Below are 26,631 nucleotides of genomic sequence, written 5' to 3' on the forward strand. Positions count from 1 at the left end.
AATTACTCTAAATCAACTAACTTTTTCATCCTTTTCATCATCTTATCGAGAACGCCTCAGCTTGGATGGTAAAGGTCATATGATATCTATAAAAATAGCACAATACATTTTTCTATAGAGATTAACTTAGAGATAAAGTTTAGATTAACTTGAATTGATAAAGTTTAGCTTGAGACTAACTTGGAGAAAAGACCCAATTGGATTCGAATTAGTTTTCACCTTATATAGTCAAAAAAATAATTTTAAAAAATAATTTTTTAAAAAATTATTAAAAAATATAAAACACTCGGTGTTTTTTTTTTCTGTTTTGGGGGACACCACATCAAGTATTTTTAAACTTAAGCACTTATCCTCCAAGTAATTTATTTTTAAATTAAAGAATAAAAAAATATACTTGTTCAACCTTACACTGTGAAGAATTGTCATGTTCAAAATAAATAATATTGTGAGAATAAGATAACAATAAACTATCGTGCTTCTCATTAGTTAAAACATAGCTTGTGAAACGAGTGCCACTTGGCAATTGTTGGGAGAAAGAAATTGGATAGAAATTAAGATTTGAGACGATAGAAGAGAGAAAAGAGATTAAAAGAGAAACATAAGCAGTATCTCAGCCTCGCTTTTTTATATTTGCGCTCTATCTCTTTCTTGACTTGGGATGTGGTGAATAGGACACAATCCATTTATAGATCTAATCCATAAAGTGGTAATCTTAATGAAATAATGACTCTTACTCCAACTTAAACTCTTACTTAAAATTTAATTAGATTTTAATTATAAACTCTCACCGTTCAAGCCTAAAGGAGCATGAGATGTTATTATTATTGTATCATGCAAAAATATTGATGGCCTATAAATAAGCCATCTATAAACTAGTCCATTTGTGAGCATTTGATTGTTTGTAAGCAAGTTACTATAAGAGACCATGAGATAAATGTGGTATGGTTGCACAAATCTAAAAGCACCATCGTAAATAAAGGTTTCTGTCGTTGCCAAGACTTCACATACGTTGATAGAGTGGAAATGAACCGTACCGTAATGGGAGTAGGAACTGATTTCTCCGCAGCCAAAGGACTATTCCCTGAGATCACCACATTGCTTATCGACTCCACACGGCAATTAAAAGCAAATGGATTTTGCCTTGGATCCCATTGAGACATGCAGGTTGTCGACAGACGACACGTGCCCTTTGAGATTTAGGTAAAATGCCATTGTGCGTGAGATGATGCAGTCGCTTTAAGATTAATGAAGTATAAACTCGATCACGCCTCATCTCTTTATCGTTGTTTAATGAGTTCATCGGATGAGGAAGAGAGAAAGGAGATAAGTTTACATTGCCCGGATGGGTTGACTTTCCATGTGAAATGTGAACGCCAGCCGTTGAAGTCGGGTGACTTTTCAACTCACGTGACATCCGACGCAGATCGCCAACACGGTAAGCCCAAGGAAAGTTCCACGTCATCCCCGAGTTTAAATACTCCCCCTCACCAACCCTCACTACTACGTATACAAATCCCCCTGTAATCCACCATTAGGCATAGGTCGATTCCGTGGATTGTTTCTCCGCCCACTTACGACGGACCCGTCTGTCGCAGCAGCGTCGAAGCCCGTGTGGGACCCGCCTGCGGGGCCATCGTATTCTCCGGTGACCGGACTCGTAGTTTCAGAGGTAAGCCGGACGGGTAGAGAGTTGCTTTCTTAATCTCCATCATTAGCCTCTACGCCACCTTATGTGTTTAACAGTTCACACGCTGGGCGATTATTTCTCGGCACGTTCGAATTTACCCAACACACTACCGCGCTCGTGGTAGAGGAATATACATGGGACCCACGTAATTATGCAATCAAATGACACGTAAATTAACAGGGAAACTATAACCGATGTATGACAAGTGTTTCGAAGCTGGAACCCCCGACCCCTCCGCTTGAAGTCAAACGCCTTGGCACAAGAAAATTTAACGGCGGCAGTCAACGGCGATTAGGCAGCCACCCTCACGCCTGCCTTTCGAGGTCTCGTTTTAAAACCCTGGCGGTGTAGCAAACATAGCTCTCACACCATCCATTTCTCCCACCACCATGGCCACGCTCCTCTTTCTATCCCTCGTCTTGTCAGCCTTTGCCATGGCAAGCGCCGCCGCCCCCCTCCAAGGCGCCTCCAGGGACCGCGCCGCCCTCCTCTCCTTCGCCTCCGCCATCTCGTCCGACCCCAGCGGCGCGCTTGCAGGCTGGGTCTCCCTCGGCTCCGACGCGTGCAACTGGACCGGCGTCACGTGCCACCGCCTCAAGAAGCGCGTGGTGCAACTGGACCTCAGCGGAAGGGGCCTCCGCGGGGTCATCTCGCCGGCGATCGGCAACCTCTCGTTCCTCGTGGTGCTCGACCTCTCGGGGAATTCCCTTTCCGGGACCATTCCACCGGAGATCGGATGCATCTCTCGCCTGCAGCAGTTGAGCCTGTCGAAGAACTTCCTCGTCGGGTCCATTCCCGTCGAGCTTGGGTTCCTCCGCCAGTTGATATACCTCGACTTGGACAGCAACCGGCTCTCCGGCCGCTCGCCGAGGACCCTCTTCTGCAACTGCACCTCGTTGCAGTACGTGGATCTCTCGAACAACTCTCTCTCCGGGAAAATCCCTCTGGCCAATGAATGCCGGCTCCCCGACCTGAGATTCCTCCTCCTGTGGTCCAACAACTTCGAGGGACCGATCCCGACCGCCTTATCCAACTCTTCCATGCTTGCATGGATCGACTTCGAGTCTAATTACCTGAGTGGAGCGCTGCCATCTACCATTTTCGATAAGATGCCGTTCCTCCAGTTCCTGTATCTGTCATACAATAACCTGTCAAGCCATGACACCACCACTGACCTCACTCCCTTCTTTGCTTCCTTGAGGAACTGCTCCCACTTACAGGAGCTTGAGCTCGCCGGAAACAATCTTCGAGGCCACATACCACCGCTCATTGGTGATATCTCAATCAATCTCCTTCAACTTCACCTCGATGATAACGCCATCTCCGGTCCAATCCCTCCCAACATATCGAATCTAGTCAACTTGACCTACTTGAACCTGTCCTACAACTACTTGAATGGTTCCATACCGCCGGACTTATCTCGGTTGAGGAAGCTAGAGAGAGTGTACTTGTCCAACAACTTGCTCTCTGGTGACATCCCACCATCTCTTGGAGGAATCCCGCGCTTGGGTCTTCTTGACATATCAGCAAATAGGCTTACAGGTTCGGTTCCTGACAGCCTGTCCGATCTGTCGCAGCTACGAAGGCTGATGCTTCACAAAAACCACCTCTCCGGCAGAATCCCGGCGAGCCTTGGCAACTGTATAAATCTGGAGATACTGGATCTTTCGTATAATCGATTGACAGGGAGGATTCCGAGTGATGTCGCGGCGCTGAGCAGCTTGAAGTTGTATCTGAACGTGTCTTCCAATCTCTTGGAGGGTCCGCTTCCAATGGAGCTCAGTAAAATGGACATGATATTGGCTCTGGACTTGTCGTCCAACAACTTCTCCGGAGCAATCCCTTCTCAGCTCGGCAGCTGCGTCGCGCTCGAGTATCTCAACCTCTCCGGGAATGCGTTGCAAGACACACTCCCGAGTTCTGTGGGAGCTTTGCCTTATCTCCAAGTGCTCGATCTCTCCTCCAACCGGTTGTCAGGCACCATGCCCGACTCACTGCAAGCATCTGCCTCGTTGAAACACTTCAACATCTCCTTCAACAACTTCTCCGGAGCTATACCAACCGAAGGTCTATTTGCTTCGCTTACCGCAGACTCCTTCCAAGGCAATCCAGGTCTGTGTGGGTCTATTGTCGGCATGCCCTCATGCGGAACGAAGCCAGCTCGCTGGTCCATTGCCTTGCCGATACTTCTCACCGTGATCGGCACCACTTGCATCATCTGCCTCCTCGCTTATTCACTGGTCAGGAAATCAAGAACGTGTTGGTGTTCACACCGGACATCTCATCGCCAGTCGCTGATCGCTGCGGAAGAACAGAAGCAGCACCACCCAAGGATCTCCTACCGGCAACTCGTCGAAGCCACCGAGGGTTTCGCAGAGTCGAACTTGGTGGGCGGCGGCAGATTCGGACATGTGTACAAGGGTACTCTGCCAGATGAAACGAGGATCGCAGTGAAAGTATTGGATCCAAAGTGTGGCGTAGAGATATCAGGGAGCTTCAAGAGGGAGTGCCAGGTGCTGAAGAGGACCAGGCACAGGAACCTAATCAGAGTGATAACAGCTTGCAGCAAACCTGATTTCAAGGCTCTCGTTCTTCCGTTGATGCCCAATGGGAGCCTCGAGAAGTACTTGAATCCTCCCATTGAATCGACTCCTGGTCTAACCCTGATTCAGGTGATAAGCATCTTGAGTGATGTAGCTGAAGGAATGGCCTATCTACATCACTATGCTCCTTTTAGGGTCATACATTGCGATCTTAAACCCAGCAACGTTCTTTTGGATGAAGACATGACAGCACTGGTATCAGATTTCGGGATCTCAAAACTGGTGAGCGGCGTTAACGAAGACTGCAACGACGACCCCGAATCATCTGGGTTTCATTCTATCACCGGACTACTGCAAGGCTCGGTTGGATATATTGCACCAGGTACGTAGTATTAAGTATACCTCTCTCTCACTCTCACTCTCTCTCTCTCTCTCTCTCTCTCTCACTCTCTCTCTCTCTCTCTCTCTCTCTCTCTCTCTCTCTCTCTTAGATGTTTGACTGTGTTCTCTTGAACGTAGAATATGGGTTGGGAGGGCACCCTTCGACACAGGGCGATGTCTACAGTTTCGGGGTTCTACTTCTAGAGATGATCACAGGGAAGAGGCCTACGGACGTGATCTTTCACGAGGGACTCACCCTGCATGACTGGGTGAAGGGTCACTACCCACGTAACATAGAGGTCATCACATCACGGGCACCGTTGGGGCAGTACCGCTCTACCTCAGCCGACCACAAGAAGCTGCCGAGAGACGTGATGGCAGAGCTGATAGAGCTGGGGATCGTTTGCACTCAGTTATCTCCGTCGATGAGGCCGACCATGATCGATGTCGCCCACGAGATCTGTCTTCTGAAACAAGATCTCGCCCGACACGGCGTTGAGGATGACACCGGATGCTGTTCGACGCCCAACTCATCTTTCTGACGCCATTAAATATGGTAAAGGCAGGCAGCACTTGATCACCATAGAGACCTGTGAATGGTGGCTGCAGCATTAAAATAGTTGCTCATCCATCCATCCATCCTCAAAGAATAATACACTTTGGAGTTTGGTAAGCACCGTCAGTGGCCTCAAATATAAACTATGGACAGAGAGTCCGTAGTTTGGCGAGCACTCAGGTGTTCTGAAACACCAGTCATGGAACATTGTATGTAGCCACTGTTTTATAAAGCTGGCCACCTTCAAATAACATCCTATAGTGTTGTTTCTTGTTTGTGCATGTCTTCTTGGTGAAGTACTACTGGTAATGTCAGTGTTCTTTATGGCTCTCAACACAGAGCTTTCTTTATATGTTTGCTGGTCAAATGTAAATGGATAAGCTTTTGCGCTATGGTAAACTTTCTTGCATGTATCATTAAGCTTTTTGTATGGTTCTTTTAACACTGCTTAGTAATCAGAGTCAGTTGTTCAGGAAAGAAATTTTTAGTCTTCTGCAGGTATCATTAAGCTTTTATAAATGGTTCTTTAACACTGGTTAGTGATCAGAGTCAGTTGTACAGTAAAGCAATTATTAGTCTTCTGCATTGAAAACAAAGCATAAAATTAGCTTGAATGAAGTCAGAGGAATGAACTTTCACCATAGTTTGGTCTGTAAGCATGATCCTAATTAATGAGAGACAGTCACAGACTTGAGTAACTGCAGTGATAATTGACTTAGTCAAATCCTCTCTTTCTTATTCTGCATGCAAAATAATTAGAGCCAATTTTAAGCTCCTGATTCCTTGCTAGAGTGAGATGACATCCAATCTTAAATGTCAAATGATAGAACTTATTTCTGATGACCATGGAAATGATTCTTCTCAATGAACTATGTAACAACTGGGCAAAGTGGCAAACCTCTCTTCAGGAAATGATCAAAGAGAAGAACCAAAAACAACATAGAGGTCTTTTCTTTGTGTTTGAGCAGAGAAAATATGGATGATTAGCCTACAATATTATCTTTTATGAGAAGCAACATGTAGTTAGAAATTTACATGAATATGATCCAATTTGATTTCATTCTTCTGTAATATGAATGCAACTACATGAATTTAGAGTTAATCCCATTTGTGTCAGCCTCAATTCAGTTCTTTGGACTTGATGTAGCATCTATCCCAGATGAAGGTTTAACAGTTTAGTGTCTACAACTTTTTGTTTGCAATAAACTTAAGCCATTATACCAATGTCAAAAGCTATAAACATATATCAGACCATTGTTAAAAGGTTCAAATGAACTGATGATTAAGCTATTCAAAGATCCAAAAAGAAGAATATAATAGGAATCCTGATGTCCATAGCACCAGATTGCTATTTCAATCTTGCCTTGACCAATAGAAAGCAATCACAGTGTCATTGAACTTTACACTCAGATAATAGCCTATATGCAAGGCAACCTAAATGCAATGTGGTGGCCAACAGACTCTCCTAGAGATACTGGTCTCAGCAGGTACTTCACTAGGCATACTTGCATCTGAAAAGCTTCAGCTTTAGGGGAGTGATGATTTTAATCACTGACAAATCTCGTATCCGTCTCTAAAAAGTGATCTACTTGATCACAACCCTTTAGATAACACTATCACTCACTTTGAACTTAATTCTTTAACTAGAAAGTAAAGTGAGAAGATACACTAGTAGATTTTCAATGATGGAGACATGGGACAACATAAATTATCACTTCAGCATTTCTTCTTGGAATTCTTGAAGAACTGCATCAACAACTTCCACAGCTATTGGCCATCGCACTCTTTTGAGTCCAAGAAATCTGCATCATTCTATATGTCATGAAGTTTGTGGTATGAGTCACTCTATTGAGCTCATCAAAGTATTTTATGTTGATAATTACCTCAAGCATCAATTCTTCCAAAAGCCAGCAAACTGCTATAATATTTTTGAGAAACACATTATTCTCATCCAACTCTCTCAACACTAAGTTCCTATATGGCTGCACTGTCTTGGTTGAACTACCACCTAAAGTTAAATCCACAAAGAACAGAATCTCTCTCCACAATCACACAGCCAGTCACCCTCTTTGGCAACCATTTTCCCTTATAATTCATCTACATCTTCCATTCAGTGACTTCTTTTGATTTACATCTTCTACATAATCCTTCTCTAGAGAGAAACTATCTATCTGCAGTACTGATGAAGTGAAGAGATGATGAAGGTACAACAAACATATCATATTCAAAGTTACAAACTAGGCCTCTTTTACCATCCTCTACATGTAAGGCTGATATCTTTCATGCATGTCAGTCAAGCCCATCTTTGTCCTCTTCCTCCTCCTCCAACACTTTTGTCATATCTCAAAGCTGCCCACTTCTCACAACTCACAAGCAGTGAGGACATGGGGAATTCTACTGCTAACACACTTCCTGGTTCTATTGGATGCATACAATCAGGTATGCATCCCTGTTCAAATATCTGTTCACTTCCCAAGTATATTTGTTTGTAATACACTCCTCTTTTGGTGCTCGTGGATGGACTGTGTCCAACACCCAAACTTACTTTATGAGAAGCACAATCCAATCATCATGATAACCAGCAAACAATTTGGCCAGAGTAGTGCAGAGATAGAATGGCACTTCTAAAAGGTCCATCTAATCATCATGTTAACCTTCTGTCATTTAATCAATGCCCATTACTAAAGAGGATCAACACTATGAACTCCACTGAGACAAGTAGTAAAGTGCAATGGAACTCTACCACAATCAGATAGCCAAAATGTAAACAAACATTGCAATCAAGAATCTCCAACACCAATTGCAGAAAAGCATATACACATTTAATGCTCAGCTCAAGGATATTCCATCATAATTCCACCACTAAGCATGTTCATAATCCAATCATAATAGGATAAAATGCAGTTCCTTTTACCTTGAAAGTATATATCCCATCCATATATTATCAACAAATAAAGCTGGACGGAAGAAAGAGATGGAGCACTACAATTGCTTTATCCATTACAAGTTCGAGCAATTCAGGAAGGTGACAAATTCCATCCGGTAGTGGAGAACTAAAGAAAGATGGCCCCGTACACTTCTGTGCCTTCTTTTTCTTGATGGACTGAGAGCTGAAAAGGTGAAGTCTCTGCTCACAGAACAATGGTGGGATCAGCACCTGACAAGTACTACAAGCAAGGGAAGACGTGGGATAAATATTACCACATGAAGTGGGATACAAACCTCAGGGGGCAGTATGTGCTGTTGCTAATCGTGAGATCAGCTGTGACCGGATGTCTGCATTCTGAAGACTAGATAGAAACAAATGAACGAGAGAAGAATGATCTGGATGCAACTTGGAATTGTTGAAGGTGACATGACTACACTTAGGTGCAGATATTATGCTTAATGTTCAGGTCTCAAGGTGCAACCTACCTGCTATTTGCTACAGTGTTTCTCTACATGAGCCATGAACATATATGACAAATGAAGAGTCTCCTCTCTCTCTCTCTCTCTCTTTCTTAGATTTGTTCTTCCATTCTTTCCATTTGGAGGATCTCATCTCTCCTGCAATTCCTAAGCCTTGTCATGTTCACATTCATCTCTTAGCAATTTAACAGTAGTCAACATTGGAGCTATTGTTGCCATTGATAAGTAATATAGAAGAAGTTAAGTCTGCTTGCTATTGTTTCCATTGATAGGAAATATATAAGAAGCTTGTGTTTTAGTTGCTGCAAGAATGTTTTCTCTAATTTTGTGTTCTTTCTTTCTCCTGAAACTTCAACTTGTAGGTGTTCTCTATTCTTACCATGAATGTTCATTATCTATATTTTCTAACTCACGAATGAATAAGACAACACCTCTTTTTCACCCAAAATGAAACAAGAAATTTTATAGACATTATATTTCCATACTTCATGTAAGAAGGTACCATTTAAATCCATTACATTTGATTGCTATTGAGTCACTCTAAAAATGTCGACAGACATTAAGAACTCAAGTGTGGTGACTCTTTACTTTTTCTGCCCAATATTTTTTATGATGTGTTTACCTTTTCACGAATGCTTCTTCCCTCACATTTATGTTGTCTGCCCAACTGGACGTTGAGAACCTAATGTCGATCTTCTTCCCTCACGTTTACCCCTACTTCATATTAGAAAAACCTCTCAAAAGGTGAAATTAGTAATGTAGTGAACAGTTGAGGGAGAATCAGATGAATTTAAACAGTGATATAGCTAGTCAAGCAAAAACAACAGTCACCAGACTAAATCTAGCAGACTTATCAACCGAACAGCAATTATAAACTTCTTGTGATATCTGTATTTGATGTAGAATATATCTTTCCAATATAATTTGCACTCCAGGCTCCAAACTATATTAATAATACATAAGAAAGAGAAAAAAAATATGAGCCACCCTAAATTCTCATCCTTTCCATGAATGAGGGGGGGGGGGGAGGGGGACGAACAACAGCACCCTCTATAACCATGTAGTCAGGATGGTTGCATCATATATGAACTAATCTCTGGTTGGAAGAATGAACATTCCCAGAATGACCACCAGCTCAACATAACTAAATTGTGAATGATAGGAACGCCTGTTCTTCAGAAACATAAAACAACAAAATCATTCTCAACAACCATTAGATTATGCCATTCTGAACTGATGTTGCAAGATAAATGATGATTAGTATATAATGAGTGGTTTACCTCAGCAAAGTATACAAGTAATCAGGGAGTTTCAACCAGTAAGTAAAAAAAAAAAAAAATCTCATGTATATTGCAGAATAAAGAATAGCATTGGTCCTCTTTCATAAACATTAAGCATATTATTTGGGATGCAACTTTAATGGCATGTGACAGGAAAGGTGGCAAATTGTTATCTAATGGCTAGGATGGGACATCTCTATGCACCTTCCACTATGACACTTCTATCAACATTAATTATTACAAATAGCAGCAAGAGCTTACCTCAATAACAGAGATCAACTGGGACTCATTGTGCTGAAGGCACTTCTTGGACCTGGAACTTTGCAGGTGACATTCTATAGTGTTCAGCTTGTCATAAATGTCCCTCAACAACTTTAACTGTTCGTTGCTCCTTTCAGAATCTTCCATTTTCATAATCTTTTCATATTCAATCTGCTGCAGTTGGAATTTTATATGTTCAAAATCATTCCGCATGATACAGGTTCTATTTATAGAATCCACGAGAACCGAATTATAATTCAACATTTCACCTTTTGTGGGTGCAGACAACTTGTCAGGTTGGCTTGTTGGTGTAGAAATTCCACTACTATGGTCTGAATGTGTGACTACCCTGTCTAGCCAATCATTGTCTCGGGAAGGGGATTCTACTGTATCTTGAGACACTAAATCTTCAGTGCCAACAGAAGTTTTAGACTCTTTTATAGACTCTTCCAAGAAATGCTTGTTAGGTTCTCTACTGGTATGATATTTGTCACTTTCTGGGACTTCAAATATGTCATGGACACATGCCAAATGATTTGCATTTCTCCTTGATTCAATTTGATCATGTGAAATGCTATCCCCAACAGACTCCATGGTATCCACTTGTTTTACAGCTTGCGAATGCAAACTTGAAGCACCTTCAGCATCCAGACAGATCTTAGTTCCACAATTTGAATGGCACAATGCGTCACCAGTCAGAGTTGAATCCTGCGAACAAGATGAAAACTCTTTTCCTGAACTGCGTGGGCTGTTACTTGATGTTGTTTGACACCCATTTCTTCGTGGACTTGATTCATATTTCACTTCTCCATCTACTTCTTCAGAATTATAATCATCCGTTGCAGATTCCCGAAACAAGTTTGGTGTTTCCCTATTCTTGTCACCAAGCTGGTCCGTGTAGTCACCAATCCTTTTCAATTTTGTTTGCTCTGAAAATGCTAGGAGACTATTCTCATTGCCACCAGTCTCACTACACAACTTAACCACTCTTAAAGGAGGCAAAGAGATGTTCCTGCTAATATAGCCATGAAGACCGGTTTTGTCCACTAAAGCACCATCTTCACTTGTTACAACATTTCCAGATCCAAGATCACCAATACCATTACTCAATAACTTGGTCTTATATAACTTAATTTGGTGCTTAAGGATTAAAATCTCAAATTCCTTCTGTTGCATTTCTTCCTCTAGAATAATCAAGGATTGCTCTGCATGATGCATTTTTTCCTCTGCAATTCTCCTGTACTGGCATGCTTCCATCTTCTCTGCTGCCTTTTCTCTCTGAAGTCTCAGAATCACGGATAAAGCTTCATTTGCTGCAGTTGCTGAAGCTTCTCTTTCCTCCTCTAGCTCCATATGAAGTTTTCTTATGATGATATATTGGTGAAGCGCTTCCTTTGTAACTGCAATCTCCCTTTCAGCCATATAATCAATAGGATATAATGTGTCCTACAAATTTGTCAATTCCTCTGAACCTGCATTGGGTCTGCATCATGAGTGATTTTGTTCATTTTTTTTAAATACAAAATAATGGATTTATCAAAAAATTAGAACTTCCGAATGTCAAGTGTCAATATTCCACGATGTGCATGGGAAGAACATGACTAATTTTATTGTCAAAATTTCAGAATCTGCATTTCAACTATTGGAAAATGATCCTCAACCGACTCTTTATGATGATAGCTACAAGCTGTAAATCCTACCGTATGAGATAACCTACCAATAGTTAAAACAACTAGCAATAGTTGGAGCATAGCCTTATAAACTTAAATCATTATGTGCATTAAAATACCAGACAACTACGAATTCAATATAACCAAAATTCATTACGGTTGACTAAAACTGTTTTCTTCTACTTCACTAGAACAACAAGCAATAGTAATTAATCTATACAACCTTTTCCTGCCAGCCATCTCACCCCATGGTAAATCATCAATATGGGACTACTTAGGTATCACATATGTCCACCAAATGCGGATTTGCCAGCTTTCCAGCACCTTTGATCTTAAGTCAGCTCTACTACAATGGTCATAAATACAATCTGAACCCACTTGGCCTTACTCCCAAAACAAGGATTATTAATGTGGTAAGTGTTGAGAGTCCATAATAAAATGCATGAATATAGTTAATGTGGGAATTATGATTATCCCAAAAACTATAATCTTATCCCTTGCTTTAGCTCCTTATGGATATGACATATATCTCTGTATATCCTTCCAATCCAATTTTATTCTCATCTAATAAATTGGGATATAATTAGTTTAAACAACAGTAACATTTAACAAGCAAAGACTAAGGTCTCACATTTGTTTAGGGGCTGCTAATATGAGATTTTTGATATCTGTACATCAAACCCCCAGCATAAGCAGAAGCATAATCATTTGGAAGCAAATAAAAGTGGGGGAATGCAAAATACAATTGATATGGAAGCCAAACTACAGAAACCTAGACATGTTGTATGCATTTTGTGATTCCCAGTTCAAAATCCTGAAGGGTGACGCTAATAACGAAACTATAGATAGAAACACTGCGTCTAGGGCTCGTATGTACCTGATCACCCTAATCAGAGGAGTAACTTCGACACTGAACCTTATGGACCCGTCTGCTCCTACTTGGGTTCCTGTAAGATCCAAGAACAACAACCATAAGAATTCTACACATACAAATAAGCAAGCAAACGAGAGAAAAAACGATTCAACAGACCTTCAAAGTTGTAAATGATCAGTCGTGGCATGCAATTGCATCTAGAACATTGATCTATCAATGTCTAAACGAACCTCCTCCGCTTCTCCGGGCACATTCTTCTTCTGAACACATCTCCTCCTCAGGGAAGAGATGTTATGGAGAAGAGGCGAAGCCAAACGAAGGGCTCACTGGTACCTGCTAAAAGATGCGTTTACCAGCTCGCCGAGGAATCCGATGTGGGATGTCCTCCTCCTATTCCTCCGTTCGCTACGGGAGACCGTTCCTTGTCCGCTCCCTTGAGCCATAGGTGTTGCGGACGCCGTTGGCCCGAGAGAGAGAGAGGGTTGGGGTGGGCAATGTGGCAGGGGACGACTCCGATCATGGCGGGTGTCCGAGGCTGTTGCTAGGCGTCGAGTGGGGCTGTGCCGGCCCAGACAGGCACCACGCGTCCTCCTACCCTCTTGGAGTCTGCGGGACCCACTGTGTAGCACCACCTCTAGAGCGAGTGGGTCCCGCAATTCGAAACGCACTGTGTCGCACCATCAATGTGGTGTCGCATGATTCAGAATCGATCAGACATTCGCCCAACAGGAATCTAAGCAGTAAATTACTATTCTCCCTATTTCTCTGGAAACAAAATTATACACTGTTGCAACAATGCTATCAAGAAATCATTGATCTTTACAATGCCATCTGTGATCTAAAATAAAACTTCATTGACTACTATTTATGTGGAAATTGTATCAAATAATAAATAAAACTTTCTGAAGATAATCTACAAAACCATCTAAGTTGGCATATCCATGGATCCATACAACTGCACGTTTACTACTGAATACATGAGACAGAAGATTGTCTTCAAGTTCTATCCCCATTCGTCCTGGTTCAAAAGTACTTATGCTGCAAGGAGTTTCTGGATATCCTTCTGCAACACAAAGTAGTTGTATGAGATGCAAACTTATTGATTAGAAACAAAGAGAGAGATAACAGAGTACAAGAGACAAGAAAAAGAAAGAGGAGAGCAATTTAATGGGACAATAACATGATAATTTTCATTCCAAAATCATTTCATGATGAGTTTTCGTTTTGAAGGACTCTGTTCAAACGTAAGTTGAAGATTATAACTCAATTTACAATTCCAACAGTTCAAAGTTAAGACAACTATCTTTATCCCAGACTATGTTCTGGGATTGCCGACCTTAGTTCCAACAAACACAAATGGAAAAACACATCTGTGTTTTGTGCCCAGAGTAAACCTTTTGTTAATCCTTAGTGGATTCTCCAGCACCTGTAATAGTCAGAAGCAACATAGTATATCTAAATGAGTTAAAAGCAAACAAGTGGTCTTCACAAAGGAACCATCGCTTGTCTCTATGGTGGTATCCTAAACCTCCAGAAACAGAATAATTAAGATAGGTGAGCCTTTATTCTGTGCTCTGCCTTTTTGTGGTTAAGGATTGATTCTTAACTATTAGACTGAAATATAATTTACTGGCATATGCAGATAACATGCTACAATGGTATTAAAAAAAATAATCCCCATGATAGAAATATGTTCGTCCTGGAAAATAACTATAGATATGCACATGCACTTCCATCCAACGATGGATGCTAGACTGGTTCCATAAACTGGTCCGATATTTCAGTTCAAATCAGCAACTTGCATTGAAATTATAAAAAAAAAAAAGGAAATTGCATTGAAAGACAAATAGCATTTTTACAAAAAATTGAAGTGATACCTAAGCTAAAACATCACCCAGGAGATCGCAGGAAAATTAAGTACAACATTTTACATCCCTATATCCTTGTGATCTAGCTAGAATAATTCATCTAAGTCTTTTTTTTCACTATATCACGAAAGTGCAATCTAAATACCATTACTCATATTAATTTCCAAAGCTTAAGTTGCAAAAGAAGAAACACACACCCAAGTTAATTTTTCAATCATCTACCATTCTTCAGATTGACTACCGACCTTCATGGTGCAACCAACTTTATTCGTTAAGCTTGAGTTGCAAAGTCAAACACAAACCAGTACTGAAGTTTCGATCATTCCAAAGCATGTCACAGGAGAAATGATTTGTTTCCAGTACATACACAACATTCTCTCTTTCCTTTTTTGCACTTTCTTTTCAGTTTTAAAATCATTGAATGAAACTAATATACCAGAATTTAGGATATGCATGAAAAAGAAGTTCTATCAGTGGAACACCCTGTTATGCAGAGTAAGAATCTAAAAGGAGTGAAAGAAACTGGTACTCAATATCTTATTAGTTATATAGCCAACTTGAGATTATAATTTGTGAAAACAGCTTCACATTTGGCTCTTCATAATGCCCAAAACAGCTAGATTCTGAGCCTATAAGACTGTATATTTTTGTAACCTGTGAATAAGCAAGGAGTTAACTCAAGGTATTAGATGGAAAAGGATCTAGTGGTAAAATACACCGCCAGTGAACTAAATAATATTACTAATATTAGACATTCACAGAAAAGGTTTCAATCAGCCACATTCCTTGCTAAGAACTAACTCATCATAATATGGATTTATTTTCTTAAATGAGCACCAAAAGAATAAAAACTGCTAAACGTATCAAAAGAGGAAATTAAATCTGTAAAACAATATTGAGCATCCACATATTAGCTTTATTTGTGTAGCCAACAGTAAAAGTTGCATTCACAGAATCTTATCTTGATAGGAATTTTTTAGGACTAGTATCTGTAGAACAGATTCACTAGAAATTGGGTATTTCTAAGTGTTTGTCACTGTTTTTATGTTTAGTTATGCACTGTACACAAACCTATTTGATCTATCAAGTAATATATGAAAAGTCATCATAACTTATGTTAACCAACAAAATCACAAGAACTAATGAAATCACCATGGTCTATTTCACACACACCTCGATCTGGAAAGGGGAAGTTGTTGGTGGATATCTCTCCACAACTTTCCCATTCTTATCTACCAAGAACTTCTCAAAGTTCCACTTTATAAGATCCCCTAGAAATCCTCCAGCACTAGACTTGAGAAACTGATAAACTGGTGCAGCATTTGGTCCATTAACATCAACCTGTCATGCAGAAAACACTTAGAAAATATAGTTGATATACATGTGCATATATGCCTTTGCATTTTTAGAATGAGAATAAAACATATGGGGGCTATATGGCATGCCTTATCAAAAATAGGAAAATCTGCTTTGAACCTTGTACAGGCAAACTGTTTAATTTCTGAATTTGATCCAGGTTCTTGTCCCCCAAATTGATTGCAAGGGAAGGCCAAAACCTCAAATCCTACATTTAAATTCAGTTAAAAAGGAGGGGGAAAAATCAAAGAAACAACAGCTAGTATCCCACAGCAAGCAATTCTCTGTTTGCAGCTGAAAAATAGTTCATATACAATTCTCTTCCTGAACAATCTTGCCGAATTATTACAATAAATTTACTAGGTTCATAAACACTTTCTCATGCCTATGGCGTATCCTTCCCATCAATTCTAGAGTTGCTTGAGTAATATAATGAAGCAACTGATATCAAATGTTGCTATGCGCATGTATCTCTGTAAAGGAGAGAACAAATTATACTCAAAACTATCCACATCCTATTCAGAAAACTGCCGGATGTAGCATTAGCATTATATGGGATACAACCACTATCATGCAGATGATCTTTCAATGTTCACACAATTGGTGGAGAGAAATCGCTAGGATTACAGTTCCGCATGTCTGCAGTTAAATAGTATGGAAATGAGATGTGATGAATTTATGGTACATGATGCCTATTGAATATGGGAAGTTTCCGATGGGTGCTGGGATGGATAATCAAATGTATACTATATGCAAAGACGTAACACTTTCTTGATTTGAGCCCTATATGCAGGTCACAATGGAGTAACCTAACTAAGGTTCCAAATAACACTTATAAATTAATGTATAGGAACAAAGTAATTTTCCATCACCTTTGCTAGGGCTTCACAATTAAATTTCACAAACATGATGCTGTTTCTCTGTACTACAATGATTTGGTTTGGTTATAATCATCATCTTCCTCATAACCATCTTGAAAGGAGTTACTAAAACAGGGTAGCTAAAATAGAAGTAACAAATATAAGAAAGAAAGAAAAGAAATGCCAAAAAGCTTATTCACTTTACAAATCGAGTATACCTTGGGTCTTGTACTTCTCGTAAATGTGAGAGAGCTCAGAGTAATTTGATGATGTCAATCCACTAAAAATTAGAGCCAGATACACAATCATTAACATATTCAACAAACTAAAATTTTACTGTAAGTTATACCAAGTACAAGCAATTCAGAAGAAACAAAATTTACCATCTTGAAGCAACGTTAACGATCAACAGAATCTTTCCTTTGAATTTGTTGAGAGAAACATCCTTGCCATCAATATCCTGCGCCAAATATATACTTCTTCAAGAAATTATACGGGGGAAGGAGGTTGGAGAGAGGAGACTACAATTGTATATACCTCAATCTAACATCATCTTTGACAAGGCTGCTTGACCTCCTAACTTCGTATTTATATTTGCTAGCTTTAATGTAATCACTATAACGAATTAAAAAATCATAATTACTTTGCAAATATAACTTCTTTGTCAGCATAACTACTGAGCAAAAGTCAAATTCTTCAGCTCATCTCTTATTCATGAAATCTTTAGTTTCTTTGAAGCATACATGATCGCAGTGATCCTTATTTGCTTACATCAGCAAAGCTTTCAGCTATTCAAATGGACCATCTTATGTTTACTATTATAAAGCAATTTAATCAAAACATATTCAAGACAATTATACCTATACACATTCATTTTCGAGCACAGCAAAAACCTTTTTTGTTTACATACACACAACTGGAAAAGCAAACACCAGAAAATTAAGTGAAACAAGAATCGAACTCCTACCTTCACGGTGAAATCATGGACTCTCTTCTCGGTGGCAGCGGTGGCATAGGCCACACCGGGAGTCCTCCCTGGTCTTCCCACAGATCCAAGGTTTTGACGCAACCGGGAGGGGTGCTTGAGGACCCGAAAGGCGGACGTGGGCAATCCGTCCGAGAACTTAGCAGACAGATGGAGGAACTCCGCCGTGGGGGTTTTCGCTCTCCTGTCCTGGAAGCCGGCGTGCAGCGTAGGGTTGGCGTAGAAGAGGGCGGAGGATGCGGCAGCTGCGGAAGCCATTGAATCCAAGTCGGGCCTTCCGGAGACGAAAGCAGAGAGAGAGAGAGAGAGAGAGGAGAGTAGAAAGACCGTTTCGTGCTTCGGAGGGGTTTGGGTTCCGATATAAAGAGAGACGCCGTGGATGGGGAGGAGGAGGTGTGCTCCAGCGCAGGTACAAAAGTCACGCACGTGGCGCGCATCGGGCCGACCACACACAATAGCCTGTCGTAACTCGAGTGCCGATCCGAATCGTGGAGCGTGGGGCTCACCTGATCGCAGCAGACACAAACGTGGCACATCCGAAATGTTTAGAAAAAAGGTGGGGTCCATTTCACGTGGGTTCTGGGATCCGCCACGTCTTGGCTCCGCGGGAGGTGTTCATCCCGCGGAACGGGATACGCGATTGCTATCGAGGGGGACCCACTGGGATCCGCAATAAGGTTCTGCCGCGCGTCTGGCCGGAGTCGTGGGAGATTCTCGCCACCGCCCTCACGGGTGGCGACCGCGAACTCGTGTGAAGGTAACGTAAAAGCCCGATTCGGGTCACGACCGCCGGGAGATAGAAACACACGTTGTCTCCCGACCCGTTCTGTTCTCAATCTATCTGAACCGTCGCTTTCCTCCCGATCAGCCCCAATCAGTCACCGATCAACGTCTCGCATCTGATCCGATAGGTGGGGGCCCGCAGAGAAGGGAATGGCTGAGATACGAGATAAGGATCGGGAAGTACCGAGATGAGAGAACCGAAGGGAGAACTGTATCCACACACAGGTTGGGAAATATCCTCGGGGAATCCCAAAGGTGTTTGGAAGCCCATATCTACTTCCTGTTTATCCACAATTTTGATTCTAAGAAGACTGGAATCCACCGTATCGTATATGATCCATAGAACAATACACAAGGTTTTAAGATATTTGTACATATATAATATAAACAAGTAGTAATATCATAATTATATATTTTATAATATTTATGTGTATTTGATCATTAATTAAAGGTATATGTTCAATTGTTGAGAAAAATATTTTTTATAAGGATTTGATGATGACGATGAGTTTATCAAGTTTCAATATAAATTGAATTAAGTTGAATTTCGTCACATGTCATATGTGCCATAAATATCCACATTCTGAGATATGTATATTTATATATGTATATATATATATATACATATATATATATATACATATATATATATAATTAATCCAATTCAGTGACTAATACAAATTTTCTTCATGTTTAAATATATTTTTATTACTTAATTTTACTCATCAATTTACTAATAAAAGTTAATCAAGTGACTTCATAATTATATTCGGAGGGAGAATACCGATTGAATTTTTGGGTGAAAATCTCAATCAATCCCATATACAGAGACTAGATTTCATATTAAGAAAGTATTTTTTTTTTATTTTTTTAATATTTATTAATTTTTAATCAAAATCCCAATACCTATATTTTACCCCACCACTAACCTATCTGTCTGTATAAGGCAATTATATGTCAAATGTAAGATAACAATTTTCAAATATGATCGTTACTCCTTGGAATGCATTTATGTAAGAGAAGACCGCTTGTGAGAATAAAAATATGATAAAGCTATATATTGTAGGGGAAAAGAAATATAAATAATACAACATAAAAAAGAGAAACTTGATTACCTCACGAAATGAAATTTAATTTGTTTAAAATGTGACATTATAATTTTTAATTTAAAAGAGAATCCTAACTGTGTGTCCACTTGTAAGAAATTTTCTTTCTTTGGAAAAAATATTTTACTAAAGAAAAAACGTCTAAAAAAGATTTTTTTAAAAAAAATATATGATTATTTTCTAAAGGTAAGTCATTAATTTATTATAGAAACACACAAGTTTTCCTAAATAATTAAATTTATTTGATTAGGTTATATCAATAATTAAATTCATCATAATAAAATTTCTTGTCATTCCAGAATAGCAAATGCACAATTAGTCAACATAATCTTCAAGTTGGATGAACAAGAACTTTTTTCACGGTTACAAAAATAAAAATATATTTTTGTTAGCAAAGATTCTTAATTTGAATTCATGTTGTTTAGATTGCGTATGCTCTACCAGGATGTCACGTGAGTAAATGGATAAATGCTAATTTTTAACGAGAGAAAAATTTTTCCTTTCTCATGTTTATCGTTTTTTTTCAATGACCTTTACGTATCAATTTGGAGAATTTTGAAGTTATTATAGTTTTTTAAAACAAAATTACATATATCCCAATGTGTATCTCACTTTGAGACTCAATAATACACTAAATTAGTACTCTATTTAATGGTTTTTATTGAGACATCTAAATTAGTTACTGTATTGTTCTATAAAGTGACTGATGTAAAGTTAGAGTTCTAAGTGTCTATTTAATATAATGGAAATGTATTCTGTTTTTCTAAAAAATAGTTAATTTAATATCTCACTACCACTTATGAACTATAGAGTTATTATCTTATAGGAAAAAAAAATAGCTAAATAACAAATAAAAGGGTTAAGCATACCACTATCTTCATCTTCCCAATGCCTTTCCACCCCATTCCATTTCTCTACGTTGACATCGACCTCTACACATCCCCATCATGAACACTTCAATCTTGCACTTTCTTCCTCTTTTACTATCTCCCATACATGAGGTGATTTCATTCCTGAAGATGAGGATCTAGAATGGTATAGGCTTTCAAACAAGGAGGGACCCAAATCACATCATCCTCTTCATCATCAGGAAGTCTTGTCATTCTCTTTTCAATTTAAAACATAAGATAAGGAAAAATAAATAAATAAATAAATATATTATTAACTAATTCTTCAAATACTGACAAAGAAAGGCCCATCAATTTTTTTTAATGAATCTAACTTTTTGGAACTACAAAGGAGCCATAAAGAGGAAAGAGGGTTGGTTTAGAATCTTGATTTCCTTATTAAAAGCACATGCAATTAATCTTCTGGCCTTACTAGAAATTTTCTATATGGATGAAGATAATGCATCATCATAAATGAATTAATAATGCTTCTCTGCTTATTGTCCTTGAAGAGTTTTATTAGTTGCTTGGAGAATTGATCTTCTCACTTGTCATCTTGTTTACAAGAAGAATTCTCAATCTATTCATCTTATTGTTGAATTTGCAGATCACAAGCCTTTGTTGCTCTTAGTAATTAATATATGCAAGTGTAAATGCTTCAATTTGCAACTTTCTTAGACCTCAACAACTGTATAAACAATGCAAAGGATAAATTATGAGGTCCATCCTTTTCAATATAATTCTTTCACTCGTTATTTCCAAAAAAATTATGTTTAATTTTAATTTCTTAAATCTTGGTTTCTATGGCTCAAGATTTATTTGATATAATAATCGAAATGAATCTTCTTCTCGGTTTCTGTCAGATTAGATAAAAGTGCTTGTTAATAATCAGTGATTCTCATGTTTTGTATGCCATTTGTCTCATGTTACCTTAGACTACTAATTTATTTTACTGTAATTAGTTTATTACTAATAATAGACATCTTAGATCCTTTGGATTTGAACTGTATTAGCTTGATTACCTCTTAGATATTTATAATGTTGTTAAGAATTCTTGGAACTCTTTCTAATTTCACTCTTTAATTCTATAATTGACTTATACAATAATCTCAGTAAGATGAGAGACTCTCTCTTTTGGTATAAAACATGACAATCAATCTACACTAATTCCAAAATTACTATTTATTAGTTGAAGGAAGGAAAACGTGAATCCTCTTTCTCTTTCTAACCTTATTTTAGGATGGATGTTCTCTTCCTAACAAATCTATAACTCTCAACAGACAAATACACATTAAATAAATGGTGCACCGAAGCTAAGGTTAACTGGATTGCAACAAGAGACAAAAAAAAAAAAAAGTAAATATTTTCATAATTCTATTCATATTAGAAAACACTTGAATGCTATTCAATTTTTAACATATGCTTTTGGTATTACTATTTAAGATCCTATTTTTATTACTGAAGGTTTTTTTTATCATTGGTACTCAAACATTTAGAATTCTAATAATAGTACTAATACAATTCAAACATTTAGAATTCTAAATGTTTGTATTAGTACTATGATTTGTATTAATACAAATAATCAATGCCCTATGATTTGTCTAAGCCTTTTTAGTCAGTCTTCTTTTAAAAATTCCATTCTTACTGCTTTTAGTGACTTTCATTCTAATTTTTATCTTCCAATCTCTTGGTCTAACACTACTCTTTATTTTGATTCCTAAAAAGCAAAACCCTCAAAATATTACTCATTTAGACCTATTATATTTTGTAATATCATTTTTAAGCTGCTTTTTAAAGTCACTGCCAAAAGAATTAAGCCTCTCCTTAACCATCTAACTTATAACGAACAATCTAATCTGTCTTCATTCATCCACATAATTATTCATATGATAATATTATCATTGTCAATGAATCTATCTATCCACTTTATGTATAACTCTAAAGCTATAAGCTCTCATATTTTCACTAATATTGACATTCAAAAGGCCTTTCACATTATAGATAGATAGATCCTTTGTTTATCATATTATTAATAATATGAACTTTTCTCCTCCTTTTATTAAATGATTTGTTTTGTTTTTTCTAATTTTTTTTGTATTAATAGTCTGAATTCTTATTCTTTTAAGAGCTTTTAAAGATAAGGTGATCCTTCGTCACCTTATCTTTTTGTACTTGCTCAATAAATCTTATCTTTACTCCTTGATATTGCTGTTAATAATAAAAAATTAGCCTTTTCAATCTTAAAGGTGTTAAAGTTTTTTCATGTTATGTTTGCTGATAATATTCTAATTATTATCGGGCCACCCAAAAATCTTGTTTAAACCTTCTTAGTGTTTTAAATGTTTACTCCAATCTTACTGGCTTGAGTATGAATCATACTAAATCTATTATTTATTTTTCTTAATATTATTTTCTTGTTATTAAAAATAAAATAAAAAAAATATTTTAACTTTTAGAGAAGACAGCTGTCCCTTATTACCCTATCTTGAAACTCATGTGAACCATCATCTTATTCCCAAATCTTATCAAGACAAATTTATTGACAAAATTCTTAATGAGGTTTGGCATAACAAGAATTATATCTCTTAAGTTGGCATATTAACTATGTGATCAATTCAATTTCTCTCGAAGCCTTTCTTTAGGAAACTTAAGACAACTCTTTCTTAGTGCTCGAAGAATTATTCTTATTCTTAACTAAAATAGTTCCTTATTATCTTTTATCCTCACTAGTACATATGGTACTCTTAAAAAACACTCCCTATGCTAACTGTTGAAAATCTTCTTACTTAATTTTACAATATGTAAAAGTTGACCTTAGACGCTTAATTAATATTTGGAATGATCCTGGATTACTAATATCGCTTTAAATAGATAGCCTACCTTTGTTAATATAAGCTTAACCTCTAAATTTAATCTTACATTTGATCTTATCTTTAATCATACTTGGAATCTTCAAATCATTCACTCTCTTTTCTTTCTTCTTCGATGATCTTATTAAACTTATCTCATCTATTTATATTCCTATAGATCATAATTGATATGACTGTAAGGCAATTTGAAGTATTATAAAGTCAATTAAAAAAAAAAACATTTGGAATCATCTTCCCTACTTCTCACCATTTATTCACTATTATCTTATTCTTCATCTGGTCATTAGATAATTCTACTCATAATTTTGTTCACACGTAGTTTTATTCAGTCTTCCTTGGGTATTCGTTGTAAACACTTTACTGATTGACCTTTGAGTGTGTGGATTAAAGAGCGAGATCATCTTGATTGAAGCTCTGCTTTTTTCTTTTTTTGTCTTCTGTCTATCATCTTTACCTCTTTATGGATGTTTTGGAAGAATAGAAACGATGGTTTCTTCTTTTCTTTTTTTGATTGCAACCTCTCTATTAACAACACTATGCTAATGAAGACTCAAAACAAACCCAAGCAAGGACTGTTTCCCTCCATCGATTACCCATCCATCTCTTCTAACACATGACTATATTATTGATCGTAATGCTTCCTTTGTCAGAATTATGTTTTTGGTGTGCAATGCAATTCTGATGGATTCACTATCGCTGTTGCAGGTCACATTCATCAAACAACTGATCCTCTACATGGCCTGCATTATCTATCAATTTTGTTTTTGTTTATGTTTCTGCCAAAATGGATGATGAAGTATCAATCAAATCATACAAAGGCTACTTGCATGAGTTTATCATACCATATTAATCAAATTTTATCTAAGCAAGTTTTGTAAGAATTATCTGAATAATCTCAACTCAAGTATTTCGTCTCACAAATTTATACAATATCCTAAATAGACATTTTTCTTGATTCTACTTTGGGTTAGATAACACTTCCTTCCGAGAGCATCATCTTATTCCCAACCTATAAATATGAAGTCCAAAGAATTATATTAAGTTCGCATCACAATGTCTTCGACTTCTTGTACGGTGGTGTGCGTTGACTTTGCAGTCGGTGCCATTCAACGGGCCCTCCACAACCTTATCAAACCTCATTTGTTTCGACAACAAGTCAACCAAATTCTTCATTGTTAATCCCAACGCATATTCTAAAGGAAGTCATCGTGTCATGCTTTGTTGTTGTTGGATCAACAAAGGGTTAATCTAATACATGCAAGCAGAGACATACTCTTTTGGATCACGTGATCGACTAAATAGTTGTACCTTTATTCTTGATAATTAATGTAAGGAAAAAGTGTTTATAGTATTATTAGTTAGCGAAACAGTGACAGCAAAATCATGTTGACAGCAAAATCATGTTGGTATATATATATATATATATATTTATATATATATATATATATGTATATATACATATATACATATATATATATATAAATATATATATAAATATATACATATACATATACATATATACATATATATATATATATATATATATATATAAAGGCTTTATGAACCCGAGAGTCCGAGACACGCCATCATCTCGCCACCGGATGATGTACGGCATCATGACGTGTCATAGTGGACACTACTCGTTGGATCCCGTCTCTTAATCCAGGGACCATACAGAGAACGACGATTCTCATTGGCTCATAGTTGTGGACCCGTGGACGTGTCCAATGGTACAAGCGCTGTCTCTATATGGTCGCTCGATGGCGAAACGGGAGCCGCGTCCCTCTTCGATGCCGTGGCCTCCAGGGTAGCTGCCTCTCACCTGGTCCCGCTGCGGGATTGGCGTGTCACGATCAGAAAGGGACCGAATGATCGAACGGTCATTATCGCTCACCCTCCTCCTGAGGGCCCAGCGAAGCTGTGGCCCTCCCACGTGGTGGTCCTCGCGGCCATGTGACTGGAAGCGGGTCCTGGGCCCTCCGGTTACGGGGACTCGCCTCGCCGTGCCTCCCCCGGCTTCTGGCACCGATATCCCACCGCGTGTTCTCCTAGCCCAACGCGGGCCCCACACGAACCCGCTTGAGGCATCCAACAGGCACACGGGTAATCGCGACGGTCGAACGGTGGAAACTCGTGCGGCAGATCATTACCCTCTGTTCGTTTCTGATGCACGTGGGGACACGATAAGATTAACCATGAACGGCGAGGCGTCGCTTGAACTTTGTGGGCGCCCCGAGTTGTGATCGATTTTATTAAACTGATGCTGCGGCATATCCGACGTTTCAGCCGTGACGCGTTCCGAGCCGAGACGGCGTGGTCTATTCCTCCGGCCAATGAGGATGACGCCGTGGCGTGTACAACAAAACCCGATATGCGACCAAACCCACCCTCAAATTCAATTCTTTTCCCCCATCCCCGAAATTCGAATTTACAGATTAATTATTAGCTAAATAATATTTTAATGAATATATATATATATATATATCGCTCTTGTCTTATTTGGAAGGATATGAAACGTTACATAAATCAGATACATTGCATAAGGAATTAATGCGAAACAATTTTTTACGGAGAAAGTTTTTGCAAATAACAAAATTGATATTGTGATATGATCATTTGTATTAAAATTAGCTAAAAAGCCAGTTACCTTAAACAAAAGTTTTTATAATCATAGTGTTTTCTGGAATTTATTATTTTATATTATTGTTAACAGTGTAGTTAACTTAGGAAGATTAATGGGTGAATTTTGAAATTTTTTTTTATTTTTAAAATTTTCTAACAATATTTGTTTTAATCTAATACTTAAAATACCCTTCGATCATTAATTTATTTTTTTTACTTTTCTTAGAGACCAATCCATAAGGTTAACTGGTCCATTTATAATATTTTTATATTTATATTATAACATTTTTAATAAATAAACCGTATAAATACTTAGTATAAATAAGATGAATCGATCTAATTCGATTTTACTAAACATAATATAACCGGATCGGTTCACCTTATGAACCGATGTATAGAAAATGAGAGAAAAATATATTCAAGATATTATGTAAAAAAAAAAATACTATTAAAAAAATAAAAAAACTTTTCTGAACCTTCGTCCAATTTTAATTACACAAAGGGGAATGCAAAGAAGAAGAAAAATCTTATCGACTTGGAAAAGGAAGGGTCAAAATTGGCATGAGGACTGGGCATGTGAGCTTACGTCTCAAATTCACCTTATACTTTTACATATTATATGCAACATATAGTC

The 26,631-nt window shown here is 38.1% G+C and overlaps 3 protein-coding genes across 5 annotated transcripts; 1 reads left to right on the forward strand and 2 right to left on the reverse strand.

The window, feature by feature from the left end:
• Positions 1–2,021: 2,021 nt before the first annotated feature.
• LOC135666535 (putative leucine-rich repeat receptor-like serine/threonine-protein kinase At2g24130) lies at positions 2,022–5,517 on the forward strand. The gene is made up of 2 exons (XM_065178126.1): positions 2,022–4,612; positions 4,750–5,517. The coding sequence occupies exons 1-2, from the start codon at positions 2,077–2,079 to the stop codon at positions 5,151–5,153; spliced, it is 2,940 nt and encodes a 979-aa protein (XP_065034198.1). The 5' UTR covers positions 2,022–2,076; the 3' UTR covers positions 5,154–5,517.
• A 2,621-nt stretch (positions 5,518–8,138) lies between these two features.
• Positions 8,139–13,260, reverse strand: LOC103991954 (uncharacterized). 3 transcript variants are annotated; one of them, XM_018828396.2, is made up of 4 exons: positions 12,817–13,260; positions 12,664–12,733; positions 10,117–11,588; positions 8,139–9,743 (listed from the first exon to the last, which is right to left on the reverse strand). In XM_018828396.2, exons 3-4 carry the CDS (start codon positions 11,536–11,538, stop codon positions 9,720–9,722), a joined length of 1,446 nt encoding a protein of 481 aa, XP_018683941.2. In that variant the 5' UTR covers positions 11,539–11,588; positions 12,664–12,733; positions 12,817–13,260; the 3' UTR covers positions 8,139–9,719. The 3 variants fall into 3 exon arrangements, with proteins under 3 accessions (XP_018683941.2, XP_018683939.2, XP_065034200.1); XM_018828394.2 differs by having other exon boundaries at positions 8,139–9,748; XM_065178128.1 differs by having other exon boundaries at positions 8,139–9,748; positions 10,117–11,599.
• A 134-nt stretch (positions 13,261–13,394) lies between these two features.
• On the reverse strand, positions 13,395–18,064 carry LOC135666537 (phospholipid hydroperoxide glutathione peroxidase 1, chloroplastic-like). Its single transcript, XM_065178129.1, has 6 exons — positions 17,712–18,064; positions 17,128–17,204; positions 16,963–17,024; positions 15,974–16,092; positions 15,702–15,869; positions 13,395–13,723 (listed from the first exon to the last, which is right to left on the reverse strand). The coding sequence occupies exons 1-6, from the start codon at positions 17,985–17,987 to the stop codon at positions 13,694–13,696; spliced, it is 732 nt and encodes a 243-aa protein (XP_065034201.1). The 5' UTR covers positions 17,988–18,064; the 3' UTR covers positions 13,395–13,693.
• Positions 18,065–26,631: the final 8,567 nt, after the last annotated feature.

The sequence above is a fragment of the Musa acuminata genome, unplaced genomic scaffold (genome assembly GCF_036884655.1).
Source record: "Musa acuminata AAA Group cultivar baxijiao unplaced genomic scaffold, Cavendish_Baxijiao_AAA HiC_scaffold_1107, whole genome shotgun sequence".
In the NCBI taxonomy this organism is placed as follows: domain Eukaryota; kingdom Viridiplantae; phylum Streptophyta; class Magnoliopsida; order Zingiberales; family Musaceae; genus Musa; species Musa acuminata.